This window comes from Lytechinus pictus, chromosome 1 (genome assembly GCF_037042905.1).
Source record: "Lytechinus pictus isolate F3 Inbred chromosome 1, Lp3.0, whole genome shotgun sequence".
Lineage (NCBI taxonomy): Eukaryota > Metazoa > Echinodermata > Echinoidea > Temnopleuroida > Toxopneustidae > Lytechinus > Lytechinus pictus.
In genome coordinates this window covers 42,327,867-42,347,307 of record NC_087245.1, presented here as the reverse complement: position 1 = coordinate 42,347,307, position 19,441 = coordinate 42,327,867, and the positions used below count along the sequence as shown (strand labels likewise).

General features: G+C 38.2%; 2 protein-coding genes across 8 annotated transcripts in view; one reads left to right on the top strand and one right to left on the bottom strand.

Moving 5' to 3' along the window:
- The window catches only part of LOC129263210 (uncharacterized), a 41,068-nt gene extending 28,565 nt beyond the window's left edge, over window positions 1–12,503 (top strand). For 4 of the 5 annotated variants that reach the window (XM_064103343.1, XM_064103337.1, XM_064103348.1 and 1 more), the window contains 9 exons: window positions 988–1,163; window positions 2,179–2,415; window positions 2,651–2,790; window positions 3,517–3,735; window positions 4,706–4,958; window positions 5,861–6,027; window positions 6,973–7,168; window positions 8,673–8,828; window positions 9,933–12,503. In XM_064103343.1, coding sequence (XP_063959413.1) covers window positions 988–1,163; window positions 2,179–2,415; window positions 2,651–2,790; window positions 3,517–3,735; window positions 4,706–4,958; window positions 5,861–6,027; window positions 6,973–7,168; window positions 8,673–8,828; window positions 9,933–10,280 — 1,892 coding nt within the window. In that variant the 3' untranslated portion in view covers window positions 10,281–12,503. The remainder of the gene's footprint in view (window positions 1–987; window positions 1,164–2,178; window positions 2,416–2,650; window positions 2,791–3,516; window positions 3,736–4,705; window positions 4,959–5,860; window positions 6,028–6,972; window positions 7,169–8,672; window positions 8,829–9,932) is intronic. The other variant, XR_010294360.1, reaches the window with a different exon arrangement.
- Window positions 12,504–12,605: 102 nt separating this feature from the next.
- Window positions 12,606–19,441, bottom strand: part of LOC129267496 (phosphatidate phosphatase LPIN2-like) — a 28,793-nt gene continuing 21,957 nt past the window's right edge. For all 3 annotated transcript variants that reach the window (XM_064103358.1, XM_064103370.1, XM_064103366.1), the window contains exons 13-17: window positions 18,717–18,865; window positions 17,667–17,906; window positions 16,445–16,559; window positions 15,400–15,503; window positions 12,606–15,272 (exon numbers count right to left, since the gene is read on the bottom strand). In XM_064103358.1, the coding sequence (XP_063959428.1) occupies window positions 15,113–15,272; window positions 15,400–15,503; window positions 16,445–16,559; window positions 17,667–17,906; window positions 18,717–18,865 (768 nt within the window). In that variant the 3' untranslated portion in view covers window positions 12,606–15,112. The remainder of the gene's footprint in view (window positions 15,273–15,399; window positions 15,504–16,444; window positions 16,560–17,666; window positions 17,907–18,716; window positions 18,866–19,441) is intronic.

Genomic DNA, 19,441 nt, shown 5'->3' with positions numbered 1-19,441 from the left:
GCTGAAGTCATACTAATTGAGATTACTCATAACTTGTCCTCAATTTCGATCTTTGCCAGTCAGACTCACAATATCACAAGTGATTGTTATTATTAATCCACCAGATATTCATACTTTCAAAACTCTGAGATGAAACGTGCATTATATTAAAGGAGAATGAAACCCTTGAAACCAGCTGAATCCATATCAAATAGAAAAATCAAAGAAACATATTGTTGAAAGTTTGAGGAAGATTGAATGAATAATAAGAAAGTTATGAGCATTTGAATATTGAGATCACTAATGCCATGTAGATCCTCCCATTGGCAATGCGGCCAAGATCTGTGATGTCACACACGTACAACTCCCTCATTACTTTAGTACTTATTTCACTTATATTCTCATTTTTATAGAGTCTATCACAAGGTGAGGTGTTCTCTTTATGAGAGGACAAGTACAGAGGTTTCACAACATTATATCATTGATGAATCGTTTGTCATATGATTAGAATGAGCAAAGAGTTATGTTTGGGGGTATATTTTCAGTGTCCAAAAGGGGAGAGTTGTTCATCTGTGACATCATAGATCTTGGTCGCATTGCCAATGGGAGGATCTCCATAGCATTAGTGATCTCGACATTCAAATGCTCATAACTGTTCTATTGCTAGTCCTATTTTACTCAAACTTTTGTTGATCTTATTGTTTGATTTTTCTGCTTTCACAAAAGCTAACTTGCTCCAAGAGTTTCATTCTCCTTTAACTTGCATGTAGATTACACTTTTATGGAGTACCATTTGTCAAATCATTCACCTAGTATAAATTATCCTTCTCAATAAAGTTGTTAAAAAATGATTGTTTTGTGAAATGAGAAGAGTAAAAAATATGAAATTACAGCAGATTTTAGGGAATCAATTGATTGTAGTATTATGATACCCAGCATTCCATGGAAGTGTGGTCTAAATTTGGTCTGGTCTGGAACCCATTGTGTTTATTCATCCATGTATTTCAGGTGATAACCAATCAGCTGCTGATGTCAAGGGGTCAAAGGTCAGTTTTGGTCTTGGCAGCGAAGAAGGAGAGGGATCTACTCCAAGAGAAGGTAGCAGCAGCGTTGGTACAGGGAGCATCAAGGCTGGTCTCATAAGCAGTGAGGGCAGTGTGAAGGACAACGACAGCATTAAACTGGTATGCAAATTCTATTGTCTTTTTACTCTCCTGCCATGCAAGACATAGGGGGGTGATACAAGAAAATATTTGCAATCAATTGCAAATTTCTGTTGCATTTTTGTCTCGCCTGCATAGCAGAGCCAGACTATAAGCGCCACTTTGAAATCTTAACCAAGGCTAAGTTTTTGAAATGTCGTCATAACTTAGAAAGTATATGGACCTAGTTCATGAAACTTGGACATAAGGGTGATAGTGTATCACTAAAGATCCTGCCTGAGTTTTAGGTCACTTGACCTAGGTCAAAGGTCACTTAGGGTCAACGAACTGTAGGGGTATTTGTGGAATTGTCATCATAACTTTATAATTTTATGGATATAGTTCATGAAACTTAGACATAAGAGCAATTAAATATCCCTGAACATCCTTTGCATGTTTCATGTCACATGAGCAAGATCAAAGGTCATTTAAGGTCAATGAACTTTGGCCATGTTGGGTATATTTGTTGAACTTAGAAAGTTTATGAATCTACACACGTGGTTCATGAAACATAGACATAAGGGTTATCAAGTATGAATTATTGTTTTGTGCACATCTTAGGTCACATGATCAGGTTAAAGGTCAGTTTGGGTCAATGGACAGAGTATGTTATTATCATATATGAGTGTTTTCTTTTGTGAATAATTATTCAATAGCTGTTTTCAAAGTCAACACTGCTGCTATATCAAGTATCGTAATGTAGGCGAGACAGCCAGAGGCGTTCCACTTTTTACATTGGTTAGATTGATTTTGTCTGTATCCCAAGTGAATATTAGCCATTATAATTTACCCTAAATTGAGATTGGATAAAACAGTGAATGTACTTCATTAGACCAAATGTTACTTAGAAAAACTTTCCATAGACAAACTGTCAATAGACAAAGTATGATTAGACCAAGTGGAATGAGACAAAATGGAAAGAAGATGAAGCAGGTCTAGATGGAGGTACCACTTAATCAATCAATGACCTCACTATCAATCTCCTTCCAAACTCCAGGAGAGCGAGGCCTCCACCAAGACCCTGGAATCATCGGAAGGCGTCCGTTTCCGTGGCACCAAGCCAAAGGACGAGGACCCTCCTCCAACCACCGTGGGATCCAGGAAGCTCCTGGGCAAGTACGAGAAGGCTTACCTCGACACGGACTCTGAGTCGGATGAGGACGACGAAGATTACATCAAGAAGAAGGAAGATGGCTTCCGACCGGTCAAGGGAGAACCTGGACTCTTCTACAAGGTATGTTGTTTATAGGTATTTGTTTCTTTATCATCAATATTTTTTTTTTCATCTCAAAATGTGAAAAAAATGAGAATTAGGGCAAATCAGTCTACACTGTAGTTCCTGTAGAGAATCTGTCCATATCTCCTGCACTGTGAACATTGCAATAATCATCATTTCAGTTTCCATATTTTCACTACAGTGTACATGTATTGATTTTAAATCAAATGATGTATATTTGTCCTGTATACAGCAACACCTGAACCCACCGCAGACCGACTACATCCGGCGCATGTACACCATGATCCCCAAGACAACTCTACTCAACCAGCGCAAGAAACGCAAGAAGCTCACTCATCTTGAGGAGCTAGCCACCCATGGCTTTGCTGTGCAGTAAGTCATCAATATTCTTTGAGATTTACATGAAATACTGCAACTAGACCTAAATGTATGTCCTTGTTATGTGACAATGCAGGGCGCAACTAATATTATTCCCCCTTTGATGTACACCTCCTTGCAGTTTGAACCAGGTAATAATGGACAACTTCTTGGCTGATCCTGTTGCCTAAAACTTTTGCCATTAAAAACTCTGGAAAATTATGCTATCGACACTCAGCACATGAAAGAACTCTGGCAAAAAAAAAGAGTTTTTCTTTTATGCTACAGACCTAGGTGTGATGAAACTTATTCTGTCTCTGCAAGAATACGACACTGCTTATATGCAATACTGTGTCATACAAACTTTAAAACAACGTCATGATCTGTCATTAGAAATGTTACTAGATCTGATAAAGTTTATTTCGCCAGACACTGCATGTATTGTATTTACCCGGTACATGTATGTTACAACCAGAAGCAACAGTTTGTTTTGATCATCCTAGACCTCTGTTTTATGTGGAAATGTAAAACATTTTGTAATGTCAAACACCCTAATGTTTATCATCTTCACCTTCCTACATCTCAGAGATGTCGGTCCTCGGGTTTATGTATTGGACAGCCGCAGATGTGAGAGCTTTAACCAGTTTTGGCTTCTCTTCCTTCCCAGTGAGTTATACTGACTGACTGTTGCATCTCAACTCACTTCTTTGTCTTGTATTCTCATTTCTCTTCCACCTCCAGGAAGCCGTTCTCTACGAAGGGTCACACCGCTCGCCGGGGCCACGAGAAGGTCCAGTACATCAGTCGTCAGCTCTTTGCGGAGCTGGGCCTGTCCCAGTGGCGGTCCAGGGAGTTCTGGACCCTGATCCTGCTCCTGTGTGTTCTCTTCTTCATCAGGATGTACCTTCATTACCTAGGCCAGTGGGCCTTCCTCAACATCATCACAGTGCCTATCAGCAAGTGAGTACCCTGTCAGATACTAGGGAGTTCTTGCTTCCATGATGCCCGATTCAAGAACATAGAATATCTACTGTCAAATGTCCTTCATGACGGTGAACCACCAAGAAGCCTTTGTTGGAAATTCGTCAATCAAAACAACAGTTCCGTCCTGGACTCTGGACCAACGACATGTAGCTCCGAAACTTAGGACAAAACTCTGGCTCACCGATTTTCAACAAAGACCTCCCAGCTGCTAATTGTCATTTGACTGGCATATTCAATGCATTTGCTATGTTCTTGATTCCATTTTGCATCGTGGAAGCAGAAACTCCCTACTGTCTAATGTTTATCAAAGATTGCCGGCAAGCCTTCTTATTTGTAAAAACACTCTGTAGCGATGTGAATACCACTGCTCGAATTCGTCACCATTTTTATGAACCACCCCTGGAGGATTTCATGACAGAAACAACTTTTATGACATGTTTAAAGGCTTTAATATAGGGTATATTAACGTACATGATTGACTTTTAGTGGGGCTGCTAAAAACTCCCAACAATTTGTGAAGTAATACATTGGACAGTCAAATATCAAATTAAATCAACTTTATTTTATTGATTTTTAAGACAGACAAAGTGATTGTTATAGGCTAATTGAAGTTAAGACAAAATGACTTTCGAATAGGCTGGTTTTAGAGAAAAGTTATATAATCATTTTATGGGATGAGACCAAACTCTGGACCAAACATTTTACAAAGTGGTATGAAACCAAAATAAACTGGTTTTAGAGAAAATTGTATAGTTTGTTTATGGGATGAACCAAAACGAGGGACCAAACACACATTTGACAAAATTGTACTTAACCATAATAAACTAGTTTGGGGGAAAATGATTTGTCGGATTAGACCAAACTGTGGATCAAACACACATTTTACAAAGTGGTATTAAAAAAAAAATTCACTTACCAAGCAGCTGTAATCTTATCTTTATTATAGATTCCAGTTCCTGCCTTACACGGTGACCCTCAACTACCAGTCGTCTCTCCTGCAGACCAGCGAAGAGGTAGCAGTGGTCATCCTTGGACCGCTGACCAACATCGTGATCCTGTCCCTCCTCGTATTCATCTGTTGGCTCTTCCAGAAGGTGGTGGGGAACTTCCCGGACCTCTTCTGCAAGTTCGTCATCGTCTTCTCCATCATGACCCTGCTCGACCCCTTTCTCATCGCCATCATCGATGCGCCTCTTGGGGTAAGGTTGGAGTTTAATTCTTGCACTTGTACATTTTTTCATTTAAATTGCATTTTATGACTAGAATAGTCAACTCATTTAGATGATTATGATGATTATACCTCCTTATCAACACTTACTTTATCAGAAGTCTCTTAGCGCTCTCCAGTAATGCAGGATAATTACCAGGGATGTATTTGAGGCCAAATTTTGCCGGCCCTGGCATCGGCCTTGGTCCTAATCACATGTACAAAGTCTATAGGAAAAGGTTTTATCCAGAGGCCTTGTGAAGTATCGGCCTTGACAACATCCCTGATAATTACCCTGACTTCAGCAGAGCAGCTGGTTTGCACACTGCGTTTCAAGGAATGAACCCCTGCCTGGTACCCATTTACCTCTCCTGGGTAGAGTGCAGCACATAGTGGATCCATTTCATATTGAAGGAAAATTACGCCATGGCTGGGATTCGAGCCCATGGCCCTCTGTTTCAAAGTATGGAGACTTTGTGTATTTAGCATATCAGACTCTTGTTGAGAGTTGGTATCAAAGCATTGAGTGTTTCTTCATGGAAGTGTAATGGTGCAGTTTTTCTGGCTCTCACCTTTCAGACATAGGGCCATGGTTTTCAATCCTACTCCAGACGTTAAATTTCTTTCTGCCTGAAATTTATCAATAGTGTACTGCACTCGATCCAGGTGAGGTGAATGGTACACATTTAGTCCTTGAATGCTTTAATGCCGATATGGCAGCTCAGCTGCAACCAGTGTGGCAATATAAAATCATAATCAGTGCAGTACGAAATATCCATACTGTAGCTGTGCTATATTAGTGGACCCATAATTATTGTTATTCCATCATATTCAGTCACTTCTGTTTCTTTTAACACAACAATGTCATGCATGTTTGTTTGGTTCATCCTCCAGCGTTATTCCAATACTGACAGCGATGTACCCATAGCAGATGCAGCCAAACTCTATTACCACTTCTACCGTATCCATGACAATGGCCTGATGGGTATCCTGTTGACAGTTCCCATCATCCTCTTCCTCTCCTTCTTGACCTGTGTCATCTTCTACATGTACTTCCTGCGGTGAGTGTCTTGTCAAAGATTTGTTATTACATATCTTTATTTTTGGTAAATCCCAGAAAAGTGCATGTCACTATTTCAATTCATTAGTAGATTTTATGAACGTGAATGCCCCAAAATGGTTACGATATGAAATTTAGATGTGTTTTGTTTGATAAATTCACAGATTTTATATCAATTTATTTTGATAGGGTGCTCAACAAAAATAAAATGTATGCATATATTTTTATTTTTTATGTAAGACCCCTTTAGTAAGGGCTGTAAATTTTGGGATATAATCTTTCTCTGGGACTTTCTTATATCCAATTACTAAATTTGTAAAGTACTTTTTCAAAGGGTTACTTATAAATAAAAATAAAACATTACTATCAAAGATAGGGTGCTAGTTGCCAAAATTTAAATATTGGAATGATAGATGATGGCGATGCAAATGACTGACCTTTACCAAAGCTTTAGGTTGGCTAGACAGGCAGATAAAAGGCAGATAGTTACTTTGTCCAGCATTCAAATCAAATATTCTAGCTGGTAACTCATTGTAGTTGCAATCTTTGACCCTTAAAAGCCAAGTGGTCAGTTATCAAAAAAGACATCTAAGATGTTTCCATATGGATGCCATCATGCTGTTCGGAATTGAATTTTCCGGCAGTCATAGTCTCTGATTTGTCCATGCAATTAAGCATTTTCTACTAGAGTCATTTGGCACATTTATTTTATTTTTTATTCATGCACGTACATACGAACTCAAAGATGGTCGTTTAATTGGATTCTGATCAACCTCATGATATACCATGTTTAACTTTGCCATTGTGGTAACAGGATTCAGCAGCCAATCACAAACAAGGTTTCTATGGTTTGGTAGTTACAATAAGTGGAAAAACTACCATGATAGTTATAAATCGTTGAGACAGGCCCCAGGATGATAAATCCATGCATCCTTTTCTTTGACAGGCTGCACAATAACGGTCGCATGCTGGACATCTACCACCGTCTCCACGCTGCAGAGGACGACTTCTTCATGCCCTTTGACCTGGAGATCAGCAACCAGGAGCTGGCTTACATCTGTAACAAGGCAGAGCAGTGGAGGGGCGAGGAAGGAGAGAGACGCAAGGTGGCCGTCTACGATTACATTTGGGAAGAGGAGGATGTGAGTATCAAAATGAAATTACAGGTTACTCTGCCTGAGTTTATTCTCTTGGGACAACAGAATTCTGTTTGACTTTGGCAAAAATCGGCTTAGAAATGCCTTATGTATTTTGATTTGCTGTGAATAAGGCGATTATTCGACTTTCGACTTTCGATTGATGTTGTGCATGGGCCCATGACACAAAGCTTATCAATTGATCATAAGTTTCACTTGTGTATTTGATTGATCTATGTAACAGGGATGCCAGCTTTCTGGCAATTGCCGGGATTCCGGCTTTTTAATATTTTGGTTTCAAATTTCCGGCTTCGAGATGTTATTTCCAGGTTTCAGGCCGATCTGATCATCTAAACTAATCGGACATTTACTTTCACAATTTCATAAGTATGTTCCGTGTATTTGGGCATAAGAATATTGCAAAACGACTGTCACGCAAAACTAGCGCGATGTCGCGATGACCTGTAGGGTATCTCAACATGGCCATGATATCGCGATGCAAACAGCGTGTGGCAGTGTTTCTATGCGATGTGTACGTACGTTGAAGCGCTGAGAGATCTAACCCAGGGAGCTCCGGCCAGCTTCGCGTGCCGGGCCAGGCTGGAGCTCCCTTGGCCTGGGATTCGAGAGAGTGGTGAGTCGATCGAGTCAACTGAGTGAGAGCGAAGCAAAAATACAGAGTTTTACAGCACTGGGACTTCTTTATTTTTGGTACAATTTCATTTCTTTGGAGAATACGATACCATTATTGTCTGGAAAGTGTGATGGAACATTGATTGCCATTATAAAATAGTAGTTTACACTTGTCTTCCGATTGTGAGTGTTATACATGAATTCATGAGTTTACATGAATTTTTCGCCTTGCCAGAGACCCGAGAGCTCGCATCGTTTGAGTATTAAAGTTTGTAATTGTATTTACATGGACATGTACATGTAGATCTGAGCATGATGAGTATCACAATAGAAAATGTGTTGTGTTTTAATTTTTATGTATTTTTTATTTTTTGTATATCAAAAAGGACCCCAAAATTGGATTAGATACGAGGGAAAAATATCCCTCAGATATGCTCAGAATGCACCGAAGAGCATCTAAGAACCCCAGAGCTGGACCCCGGCCAAAAAGACTTTGCGCTCGTCATGTGCGCACATCAATTTAGTTCACAAACAAATTTTCAGGCCCAAGAGCAATTTGCCACTGGCATTCCTGATGTAATCAAGCATAAGAAATCAGCCCTTTCCATCGCCAATGAATATACAATTTACCACAAGAAAGGATCACCAGTCGTTCTTAAAGTCGCTCTTAACTTACGAACAGCTTTATGAAACACCCCCTGGAGAATAATTTGTCTGGTATCGCATGGCAGTTTGCTCCACATTATGTAAAGACTATGTAGTAGAATTTTACATAGGACTGTACAGAGGTTGGGTAGGAGCTTTCCTCATATGACCAGTAAATGCTTATCAAATTGGGTAAGTTATTCTGTGTGCTTCATTCATTGCAATATTATAGGAGGAAGATAACTATGATGAGAGTCCACAGAAGTCCAAAGAGGAGGAAGGCAAGCGAGAGATCACCACTCATGTCTCTGTTCATACCCTTCACCTGGATGGCTTGCGAGAGCTCTTCCGACATTTCTTACGCCTCCCAGATGGCTCCATTGTCGAGGTAAGTGCATATCTTGGATCCATTTGACCCCCCCCCCTTCGACAATTCTCGTCACTACACCGTCACATTGAAGTTTTTTACTGTGCCGCTCACTTACTTTTTACTTTCAAGTCTTGCGCATCTTTTGAGACAAATCTTGCGATGTCCGGGTGTGCGGTTACAAAATTATGCAACATTTTGTAAGTGCATGTCAGACCAAAAATTGCATTAAAAACGTGATTACGTGTACAAAGCTAATGCAAATTGAGTTTTCTACCAAAAATCATTTTATGCTATTTTTGATCGCAAAAGGTCTGAAAAACAAAGAAATACATAAGAATTAAAAAACAATAAAATATAAAATTTATCATATTTTTGCCATTTTTGCGTAGATATTTGTTAGAAATGTAAAAATTGATACTCTCACCATAGATAAGCATTTTCCTACCTATATAAATTGAGTTAAAGGCAAAAACATGCCCCCAAAAAAATCGGGGGCAAATTTAATTTATAAAAATTATAAACAATTGATTTTTTGGAAATATTACTATACAGTCTTGTAGTTTACATCCGGCTCTACGCACGAGCAAATATTCGCGGCGATCGCACAATGTACGGCCGGGATCTGGGGGCGGTCAAATTGACCCCGCCCCCAGTATATCCTGGTCTGAAATAGCCCAGTTAAAATAGGGTTAATAAGCACAAACATATTTGTTGACATGAATAAAATCTTTGTTTGTATTATGTTTTTTTTAATTATTATAAAACTGTATAAAATTTTATTTAAAAGCTAGCTAACAAATTTTGTTTATCATAAATTTCAGAAATATTCCGCATACACCGCATCATAAAAGATGGGCGACACGATAGAGGGTTCTTAGAAAGATCCTTTCTAAGGGATTTATAATAAATGATAATATACCAAGTGGGAATTAGACTGAGTGCTGACCAAAGAGAAGACCAAATCAATTGTGTGGGTTCAGCCCATGCAATATGAGAAAAGTAATCTAAATAATTGACATCCTAAAATCTGATAAATTTCCCTAGGGAGAATGATAAAGAAATGAAACGGCCTTTAGTTGAACAGAAATTTTCTAATCATCCATATTGATCATTTATTCACAGGTATTTGGTGAAATGGGCGTGGTTGGATTAGACAAGGACTTGCGTGCTGCGCTCCAAAACCAGTCCTCTGGTCTTGAGAAGTGGGCGGGGTCAGCAGAGAGCATACACCTACTCTCCCTGGACCGGGCGGGGATTGACCGCACCCGCCCCAAGACCCAAGGGGGCATCGGATCCCAGGATCTGCTCAACATCCCCGGGACACCGTCCCCCGCCCTCCGGAGGAAGGGGGAAGCGTTTGGGGCGGGGTCGCTTGGAGAGGGATCCAAGATGACCTCCCAGCCGTCTCTGCAAGTACCTCATAACCTTGGCGGGGCGTCGCCCACCAACAGTGAAGTAGAAGAGATGTAAGAGTCTAGTCTGCTTGCACCAGTGGCAGATAGGGTGTTTCATAAGGCTGTTCGTAAGTTACTAACGACTGTATGAACGACTGGTTAACCTTTCATATGGTAAATGATACAAACCATATTTTTGTTGTTGTTCATCTAGTTCCTAAGAGAAGGTGACCAGTCCTTTGTTAAGTTGCTTGAAACTTGCCAACAGGTTTATGAAACACCGACCATGTTAGATATAATACATTTTTAGCACTATAGGATGAGAATTCTAAAAAAAAAAACTATTATTATTAAGCTGGTTATTTGCATCTCGGTGAATTATTTGATCTCAAATTTCTCTGTTAGAAATATGGTATGTATATTATCTACTACCTTTACGGTATGTAGATGTATATTTTCTACTACTGTAACATATATAACATCTCAAATTTTTTTAAGTGGTTGTCTTAGAAATAGAGACATACTGTAGAAGTATGTTGTGTGATTCTTGATATTGGAAGTATATTATAATAACTAAATTTGAAATCACCGTCTATCATCATTTGCAAACACCCAGGGGTTGTAGGAAACTTATTGTGATTTCTTATACACAAGGTTGAATTGGTAATTTTTCATTATGTACGTCAGATATCATTACCAAATTTGAAATCACTTTGGGTAGTCTATCATTTTTAAATTCCCATGGGTTGTGAATATAGTGTGATTCTTAAAGTATCATTACGGATTTTTAAAAGGTCTTATTATATATTTCAAAAACATCCAGGGGTTGTAATTATAGTGTAATTCTTCATTATGTATTTACGATTTCCAATCAATTGTATAAATCCGTCAGTGTCATAATTTTTTTTAAAGGAAATTTGCAAAATTTTCAAAGGAGAACACACAAAATTGTCAAGAAATCAATGAATTTATGAATATACATCAAATCTAGAAATGAATTTGATCATGCATGTTAACTATGCTGGCTTTCCATAGTTGCGACTGATCATTCGCAACTCTTTGTAAGACGGGGTTGCGTATTTATTGTGATTTTGAATAAGGAGGGGTTGTGAATATAGTTCGATTATAAAATGTACATCGGGAATCACTACCAAATTTGAAATCCCATTTTCAAACACAAGGGTGTAGATATAGTGCGATGCTTCATTGAAATCCTTGTTTTTGATTGGCTAAGAAGCACTGGCCTCTGTTTACTGACAACATGCATGAAACAATCCCCAGATTTTCATAACCAGTTTCACATCACATCCAGGGGTTGTAAATTTAGTGATTCTTCAAAATGTATATAGAATTTGAAATCAGTCTTTCATAGTCTTGTAAGTTTATGTACATATTATGCTTCAAAGTCCGTCCATGAGCGGTTATGTGTCTTTCGTGAAATCATGTAATATATGGAGATTATATTTGATAAATGCAATTTTTCATATTCTGTATGCCCAACGATCAATTCTATTTACATATTTATACCCTACAGTTCTATTTATGTTTGTGTGATGTTGAATTTCAATTTTGTATGTAGAAAGCCGTCCATTTGTTTACCTTGCTTTAAAGGAGAATGAAACCCTTGAAACCAGCTGAATCCATATCAAAGAGAAAAATCAAAGAAACATATTGTTGAAAGTTTGAGGAAGATTGAATGAATAATAAGAAAGTTATGAGCATTTTAATATTGAGATCACTAATGCCATGTAGATCCTCCCATTGGCAATGCGACCAAGATCTGTGATGTCACACACGTACAACTCCCTCATTACTTTAGTACTTATTTCACTTATATTCTCACTTTTATAGAGTCTATCACAAGGTGAGGTGTTCTCTTTATGAGAGGACAAGTACAGAGGTTTCACAACATTATATCATTGATGAATCGTTTGTCATATGATTAGAATGAGAAAAAAAAATGTTTTGGGGTATATTTTCAGCGTCCAAAAGGGGAGAGTTGTTCATCTGTGACATGATAGATCTTGGTCGCATTGCCAATGGGAGGATCTCCATAGCATTAGTGATCTCGACATTCAAATGCTCATAACTCTTCTATTGCTAGTCCTATTTTACTCAAACTTTTGTTGATCTTATTCTTTGATTTTTCTGCTTTCACAAAAGCTAACTTGCTCCAAGAGTTTCATTCTCCTTTAAAGTTACTGAATGCTACTTGATAATGACGTCCTGAAATGTAAAATTGTTTGCAGTGTACAAGTATGATTTAGTCTCTTGATTAAAAACTGATCACACTTTCTAATTTATCCTTCTTGCAACGTTCCATTATTCATAATGCACACATACTGTACAACATCTCTCTCCTTCCCCCAAGAATTCTACTCAACAAAGAAGCATTATGAACAATTTTGTTTTTCTTCATTCAACGAGTGCATTTACTAATAAAAATATTTAAAATTACAATCAATTGCACATATATACATACATGATAGATAGAGCTGGCTTTTAGATCACACCCTGGTCTAAACTGATAGGCCTGTATTCTGAAGTAGGGTTTAGCTTAGACCATGGTCTAACTCGGTACTAAAATTATGGGAAGTCAACAATTCAAAAATTCTGTTTATATTGTATATTACTTATGTTTTTACTATTTTGTTTCATTTTGCATTCATAACATATAAAAATACTTCAATTATCATTCCGAGACAATTATGAACAATTTGGGTGTCATGAGTTAATAAATTGAATGTTTACTGTTGGGGATTCGTGCCATAGTTAAACCACCACTTTAAACCAGGGCTTAATTTAAACCCAAGTTCAGAATACGGGCCATAGGGAAGTTCAACGATCCGAGCAATATTTTTCGCTGAATGAAATTTTTTGACCTCGTTGCTCGGTGACTTTTTACTTTCAAGTCTTTTGCAACTTTTGAGATCAGTTTTGCGTCGCCCAGATACGCGGTTCCGAAATTACGCAACATTATGTGAGTGCTTGTCAGACCAAAAATTGCAACCAAAAATCATAAATATATGATTATTTTTAGTTTTGCTGGTCTAAATGTATTCATTTTATGCTGTTTATGATCTCAGAAGAGTCCCAAACAAAAGGTCCAAAAACAAAGAAATACATAAGGAATTGATATCGCAATTTTTTCACGTACACTTTGCTAGGAACACCACAAAGAGTTTTTATACCAAAAATTAGAACATTTGGAGCTTTATTTGGGGAGTTAGAGGGGAAAAGTATGATTTCGCATACTAATTCTCATAAATTAGCATAATTGCTTAATAGCAATTTGCATGAAATAAATTACTATACAATTTTGTAGATTATGTCCCAGACAACCTGCGTGCCAATTTTCGGTGCGATCGCGCAGTCAACGGCCAAGATGTAAAGGGGGGACTGGGAGCGCCGCCCCCCCCCCCCTCCGGGCCATATGAACTCCCAAAATACCCCAGCCTCGATAGGGTTAAAGAATTTAAAATGTCATATGCTAGCAGCTTAAAAAATTAAGTTTTCATCAGGGGAAATATATGTCGCCACGTTTTGCAAGGACACACAACAGCATTGTGAAATGACTGGGACTGGGATGGACTAACAGTCCTCAATGTTGGCCTTACCATGTGACCTCTGATCGCCCGATGACATGCAGGTCATCTCAGTACAACTACAACCCAAATTTGGGTGAAAAGTGACTTACGGTTGCGGAGTTGTGTGTCATAATGTGCAAACGACATTTGGATCCCCAAGTCTCGCCTTCACCGGGTGAGACAATAAAAGTGAGCCGTATGTTACTTTAAATAGCTCTAATATATACTTTTTTTATGGAAGCTCAAAATATAACATTATATGCAAGCACATAAGATGCAACACATTATATCACTATTGTATAAAATAATACACAAGATTTTTGCAAAATTAATAGTACTATAATGCCCACTTTTGACAAAAAGACTAGATCAGCTCAACAATTGCAGCAAAATATCTGTTTCTCAACAATTGCAGCAAATTATCTGAAAAGAAACAACTTTCACTTTCATACGCATCCAAATTCTGCATAACATTTGGACCCATGTACGATCATACATGATTTTCTATCAAAAGTGGATGCTTATAAATTGCATAATCGGGTAGATACCTCGCACTGCTTACAGACTGTGACTGTGATACTCTACCAACAGGCTCACTATTTCATATGCCTTTTCGATATATGAGTTATCATATAATCTCAATATTTATCCTGAGAATTTGGCAACACACGTTCCATATTTACACAACTCCATCATACAGTGAAAGCAACGACCACACATTGAATACAGAAGCTACTATGATGTACCTGAAAGACGTGCGATACGCAGGCAATGTCAGACATAGCAGCACTCGGTTGATATCTTTACATTCAATGGGTTCCCTCTATCAAGGCCTTATTTCACAAAGCTTGTTAAAAATCGCTTTCAACTACTACTAATCATCTTGACCATGTGTTTCCTGCATGGTTAACACTATATATGACTTTATTAGTACCCCACAGTTGCAGATTTGCCAACATTTGAAATGCAGAAAACAGAACAAATTATTGCAAGGGAGTAAATTGACGGAGGGGGGAGGAGGGAGGGAGTGGGGGAGTTGTCCCTCATGGGCCCATGGTAGCGAGCTTTTGCATTTTTGGACTTGCATACCTTGAGACAAAAAATCACCCTCAAGAATTACTGTACCTGAGTGTGTTTGCTCAACCTGAATACAGAAATTGACACCCAAATCTGAATGTTCAGTTATGTAGGGAAATAAAAACTTCAAAAACTGGACAATTCGGTTGGAAACACGGGGATTGACTGCAAGTCTGCACATAAAGCTGATCGCATCAAAGGCCATTCTGGTCTGCAATTGGAGAAGTAAAAAATACATGGTACTTCATGGCAACTTGAGGAGTTCATCATCGGGGGCAATATTAGGCAGAGGGTTCCGCCAGTAGGTGAATCCACTGTACTCCGCAGGAGCATCAAAGGCCATTCTGGTCTGCCGGTGAAGAAGCGGAAACACATGGTCCACCAAGTCTTTCATTCTTGGATACCTAGACATGAAGAGATGAACGATGAAATGATTCGTAAGTGCAACTGTCAATGAGTTCAGAGATATCTCAAGAATTTACTACAATATCTAAACAAGCTTCCTTATATATCATCACTCTGGATACTTACGATGATTGGAATGTCTTTGTCATTTCATGGGTGACCTTCCCCTGGGGGTTGATGGTAAAGATACGAGAGACGGGGATACCAACAGCTCGATATGCCCACGTATCCTGTAAAAAAAGCATGAAGTCAAAATATTGTTATTTCACAGATGACCTTTCCCTTGTGTTTATTATTAACTCAAGTAGTAAATACCAACAGCCCATGTGTCCAAGAAAGAAAATACAATGATGGATTCGTTGCCACATTTTGTCACACATACAATACATTAGCAATACCTTCAAGCGAACTTTTTTGGCCATTTTGTCAGCTTACACTACATTAACCCTTTTTATTGGGGAAGGTCAATTTTGCAATTTCATCACTATGCCGCTGCAAGAAATTGTTTGACTTTTTTACATACAAGACTTGCGCATCTTTTGAGATGAAATTTGCGATGCCCAAATACGCAGTTCCAAAATTACACAACATTTTGTAAGCGCATGCCAGACCCAAAATTGCTCAAAAACGTGATTCCATGAATGCAAATTGTGCTTTTCAACCCAAAATCATGAAAGTCACTTCCGTTGGTTTAAATGGATTTATTTTATGCCATCTATGATCGCAAAAAGATCCCTGACAAAGTTCATCAAAAATAACAATTTGTGTTTCGGCAATTTTGTGTAGATATTTGTTAGATGAAAAACACACAAATTTAGGGCAAATTTCATATGATTAAATATAAAACAATTTTTAAAAAACTTTACATTGTTTACATCCGGCTCCAGGCGAGTGCAAATTTTTCACAGCAATCAGTGGCCTAGATCTATATCCTGAGGAGTGTTTCATCAACATTTACATCTGACAAGTTGTCAGATCTGACATCTTTCTCTGATGTTGATTGGCTGAGAGGTACTGTTACTATGGTAATTGTCGGATAAAATGGGACTTGTCAGATAAAACGTCCGACAAGTCCTTTCATGAAACGCCCCCCTGGTCTGAATCAAATCAAATCCTTCATCTATAATACAAAATGTAAACATACCACAAACAATGATATGATTGTACTCACGTTGATTCTGTTGCCATAGCCAGCATAGAACGGCTTGCCGCCAGATGGGAAGAGAGATTCAATGTCTTTCAGACACTTGATCTTGAATTCCTCTGGTTTTCTGATTATCACCTCACTGTGAAAAACAGAGAAAATTCACACATGATTAGATAAGATTGAGCATGAGAATGGTTCATACCAGACCTCGAGGAATGAAAAACTGTATTATATGATGAAATGCGCACTGCTTTTGCAGAAACAGGGCCATGCGTCTAGAACTCGCCCCATTTTTGTTACGTCACCCAATATGTATCTATAATGATAGCGCACCCATCAGTATTAAAATGGTCATAATTTACATTATATCCTACAGAAATTAAATACTGTATGCTGATTGGTCTAAATAGCATCATGTGACCTAACATATTCTTACTATTTTGCGACGATGTTGAAAAAAGAAACACCCACTAAAGAAAATTTACTACTATCCATGATGGAACAGTGCACCAATGATATTCCATCATTGACGTCACAGATCATGCAATTTTTGGGGCGCACCGGTCAGTGAGGTGACTCAACCAACCAGGCAAGTCCTGCGAAGGGACGGGAAGGCACAAATCCACGCTCCGCTGAGCGCGTGGCTTTAGGAAAATATCTGTCAGTGCAGCGCGTTATCAATATTTTGGTTCAGATTATAAAGCATGAACTACGTGTACAAGAACTAGATTATCAAGATCTATAACACAAATATTACGAAGGTACAGAGGAAATTATTCATGGTTGTACTGGCAAAATTACTATTTTCTCTTGGGGGTTCGCCCCTCAGGAAAAATATGAATTGGAAAAAAAAATTGTAACCTGAAATCACTTTTTTTAATTTCTCTAACTCTGGTGTACATTCTATATAATAATTTTTTTTTTGTTTTGTACTTAATTTACAGTAAGCTATTCAACACGTGGAAAGGTGTGCGCACTCTGATATTTTTTATCAACCCATGCCAAGTTGTCCATCCAACAAGAGGGAAAAATCTATTAATAATAAAAATAAAAAAACCCTTTGCTTGAAGGCCAATAAAGTGTGAATGGCTGGTATACCTACACGAGAAAAATTACATGGGCTTTGGGGTCATTTTGCTATAAAAAAAACCCTGGAAAATCCCCATTTACTGCAAATGACAACACTTAAATTTGAACATTCAGGCAATATTAACCCCCAAAATAAAAAATTTTGCCTGACACCTACCTATGGAATGCTTGGAAGAGAGAACTGGGGTTCAGCAAAAGAGGGCCATCGGGTAATGAAGCTTTGTCCTGCTGAATACTGTTAAGATAGCCCTTGGTCAGCCTGGCTTGACCGATGGCCCTGGACGACAGATAGAGGAAGCTGTAGCCATTGAGCTTGATGTTGGAGTAGAGCTGTGCAACGCCGATGTGCGTCCAGTCCTTACCTAGCACGGGCAAGATCTGACCGAAGACATCCGACCTGAGAAGATACAAAAGAAATTAAGCAATACTGAATTTCTTTTTCATTATGAATCAAATATGCAAATATATTCATGAAAAACATTATTTGCATATGTAACACCCAATTTCACTTCAAATTTTCATTTTTTCCCCAGATGTCATCTTTGTTATCTTATTTTACCCTTATTAAATTTAGGGCAAATTTCATATGCTTATTTGCATAATTTAAAAAATATAAATAATTGATTTCTTGAAAATTTTACAACACAGTATTGTAGTTTACATCTGGCTCTACGCATGTGCAAATTTTCACGGCGATCGCGTAATCACAAGCCGAGATCTGAGGGGGGGTCAAATGGACCCCCACCCCCTCAAGTATATCCTGGTATGACATAGCCCAGTTTAGTTTCCACACAGAAAAATTGTGAAAGCCAAATTTTTTAATGTATTTCGTTGTTTTTTCATCTTTTGTGTTTCATTGGGGATTTTTTTTACGATGGAAATCTGATCTAATACAGTTTTGATGTACAATCAGTATATTTATCCAATTAAATACATTTTTCATTCATATCTTTCACACCATAACTGTTTGTGGTACACGCATTAATAAAACCTAGCAACGAGTTGGAATATGACATGAACGTTTGGGGAAATTTACCAAAACTAAATACCAGTACAAGATTTCCAGAAAATTTCAGCACACTCCATACTTGAGGAGTTTTATATAAATGATATGAATATGCAGATGTCACATTTCAATCAATAAAACACGCTTTTACTTTATATCCTTCACAATCAAATCAGAGCGCTATGGGCCTAATGATCTTACTTTGTAATAGTACCATCGATATCTGAGATGATGATTTTGGTGTTGTAGTTCCAGTAGTAGATGGTACATTCACACACACATGTACCCTGGTAACGAGTTGTCACTGAATATCGGATCTCATTAGCTCCCGGCTGGAGATTCAATTTAGCCTATGGAAAACAAAAACGAAAAAAATATGCATCAAATCATATAATTGAAAATGGTAATCTCTTCCCTCTCATTCATAAATCAATTTGTTAAACCCCCATCACACTTATTCGGAATCAGCAGGAATCAAGCAGAAGCTGGAACGAAAAAAATCTAGAAATTTTTGGGAGGAACTTATGAATTCACCAAACTGGAGTTCAAATTCAGTAAATTGACCAGGTGAATCATCATACACTAGTCAAAATGAGCCGCAATGGAGTCAGATTGATAATTCGTGCAACATTCTTGGACATTCTAGGCGCATTCTAAATATTCTGACTGCATTCTGGGTGCATTCGAAATATTTTTGTCATTTCTTTTGGCCGTCCCGAAGGTTTTGGTCATGTTCAAAACATTCGAGGGGTATTTTCGAACGGTGTTCCAAGTAGATTTGAATGACCAACTGGTGGTCAAACAATAGTCCTTTCATTCAGGCCAATTCTGCTTGATTCGGAATAAGTGTGATGGGGGCTTTAGACTTGCCTTTCAGTTGCATTGCCTGATTGCAAGCACACCCAAATACACACAACAGCACATTC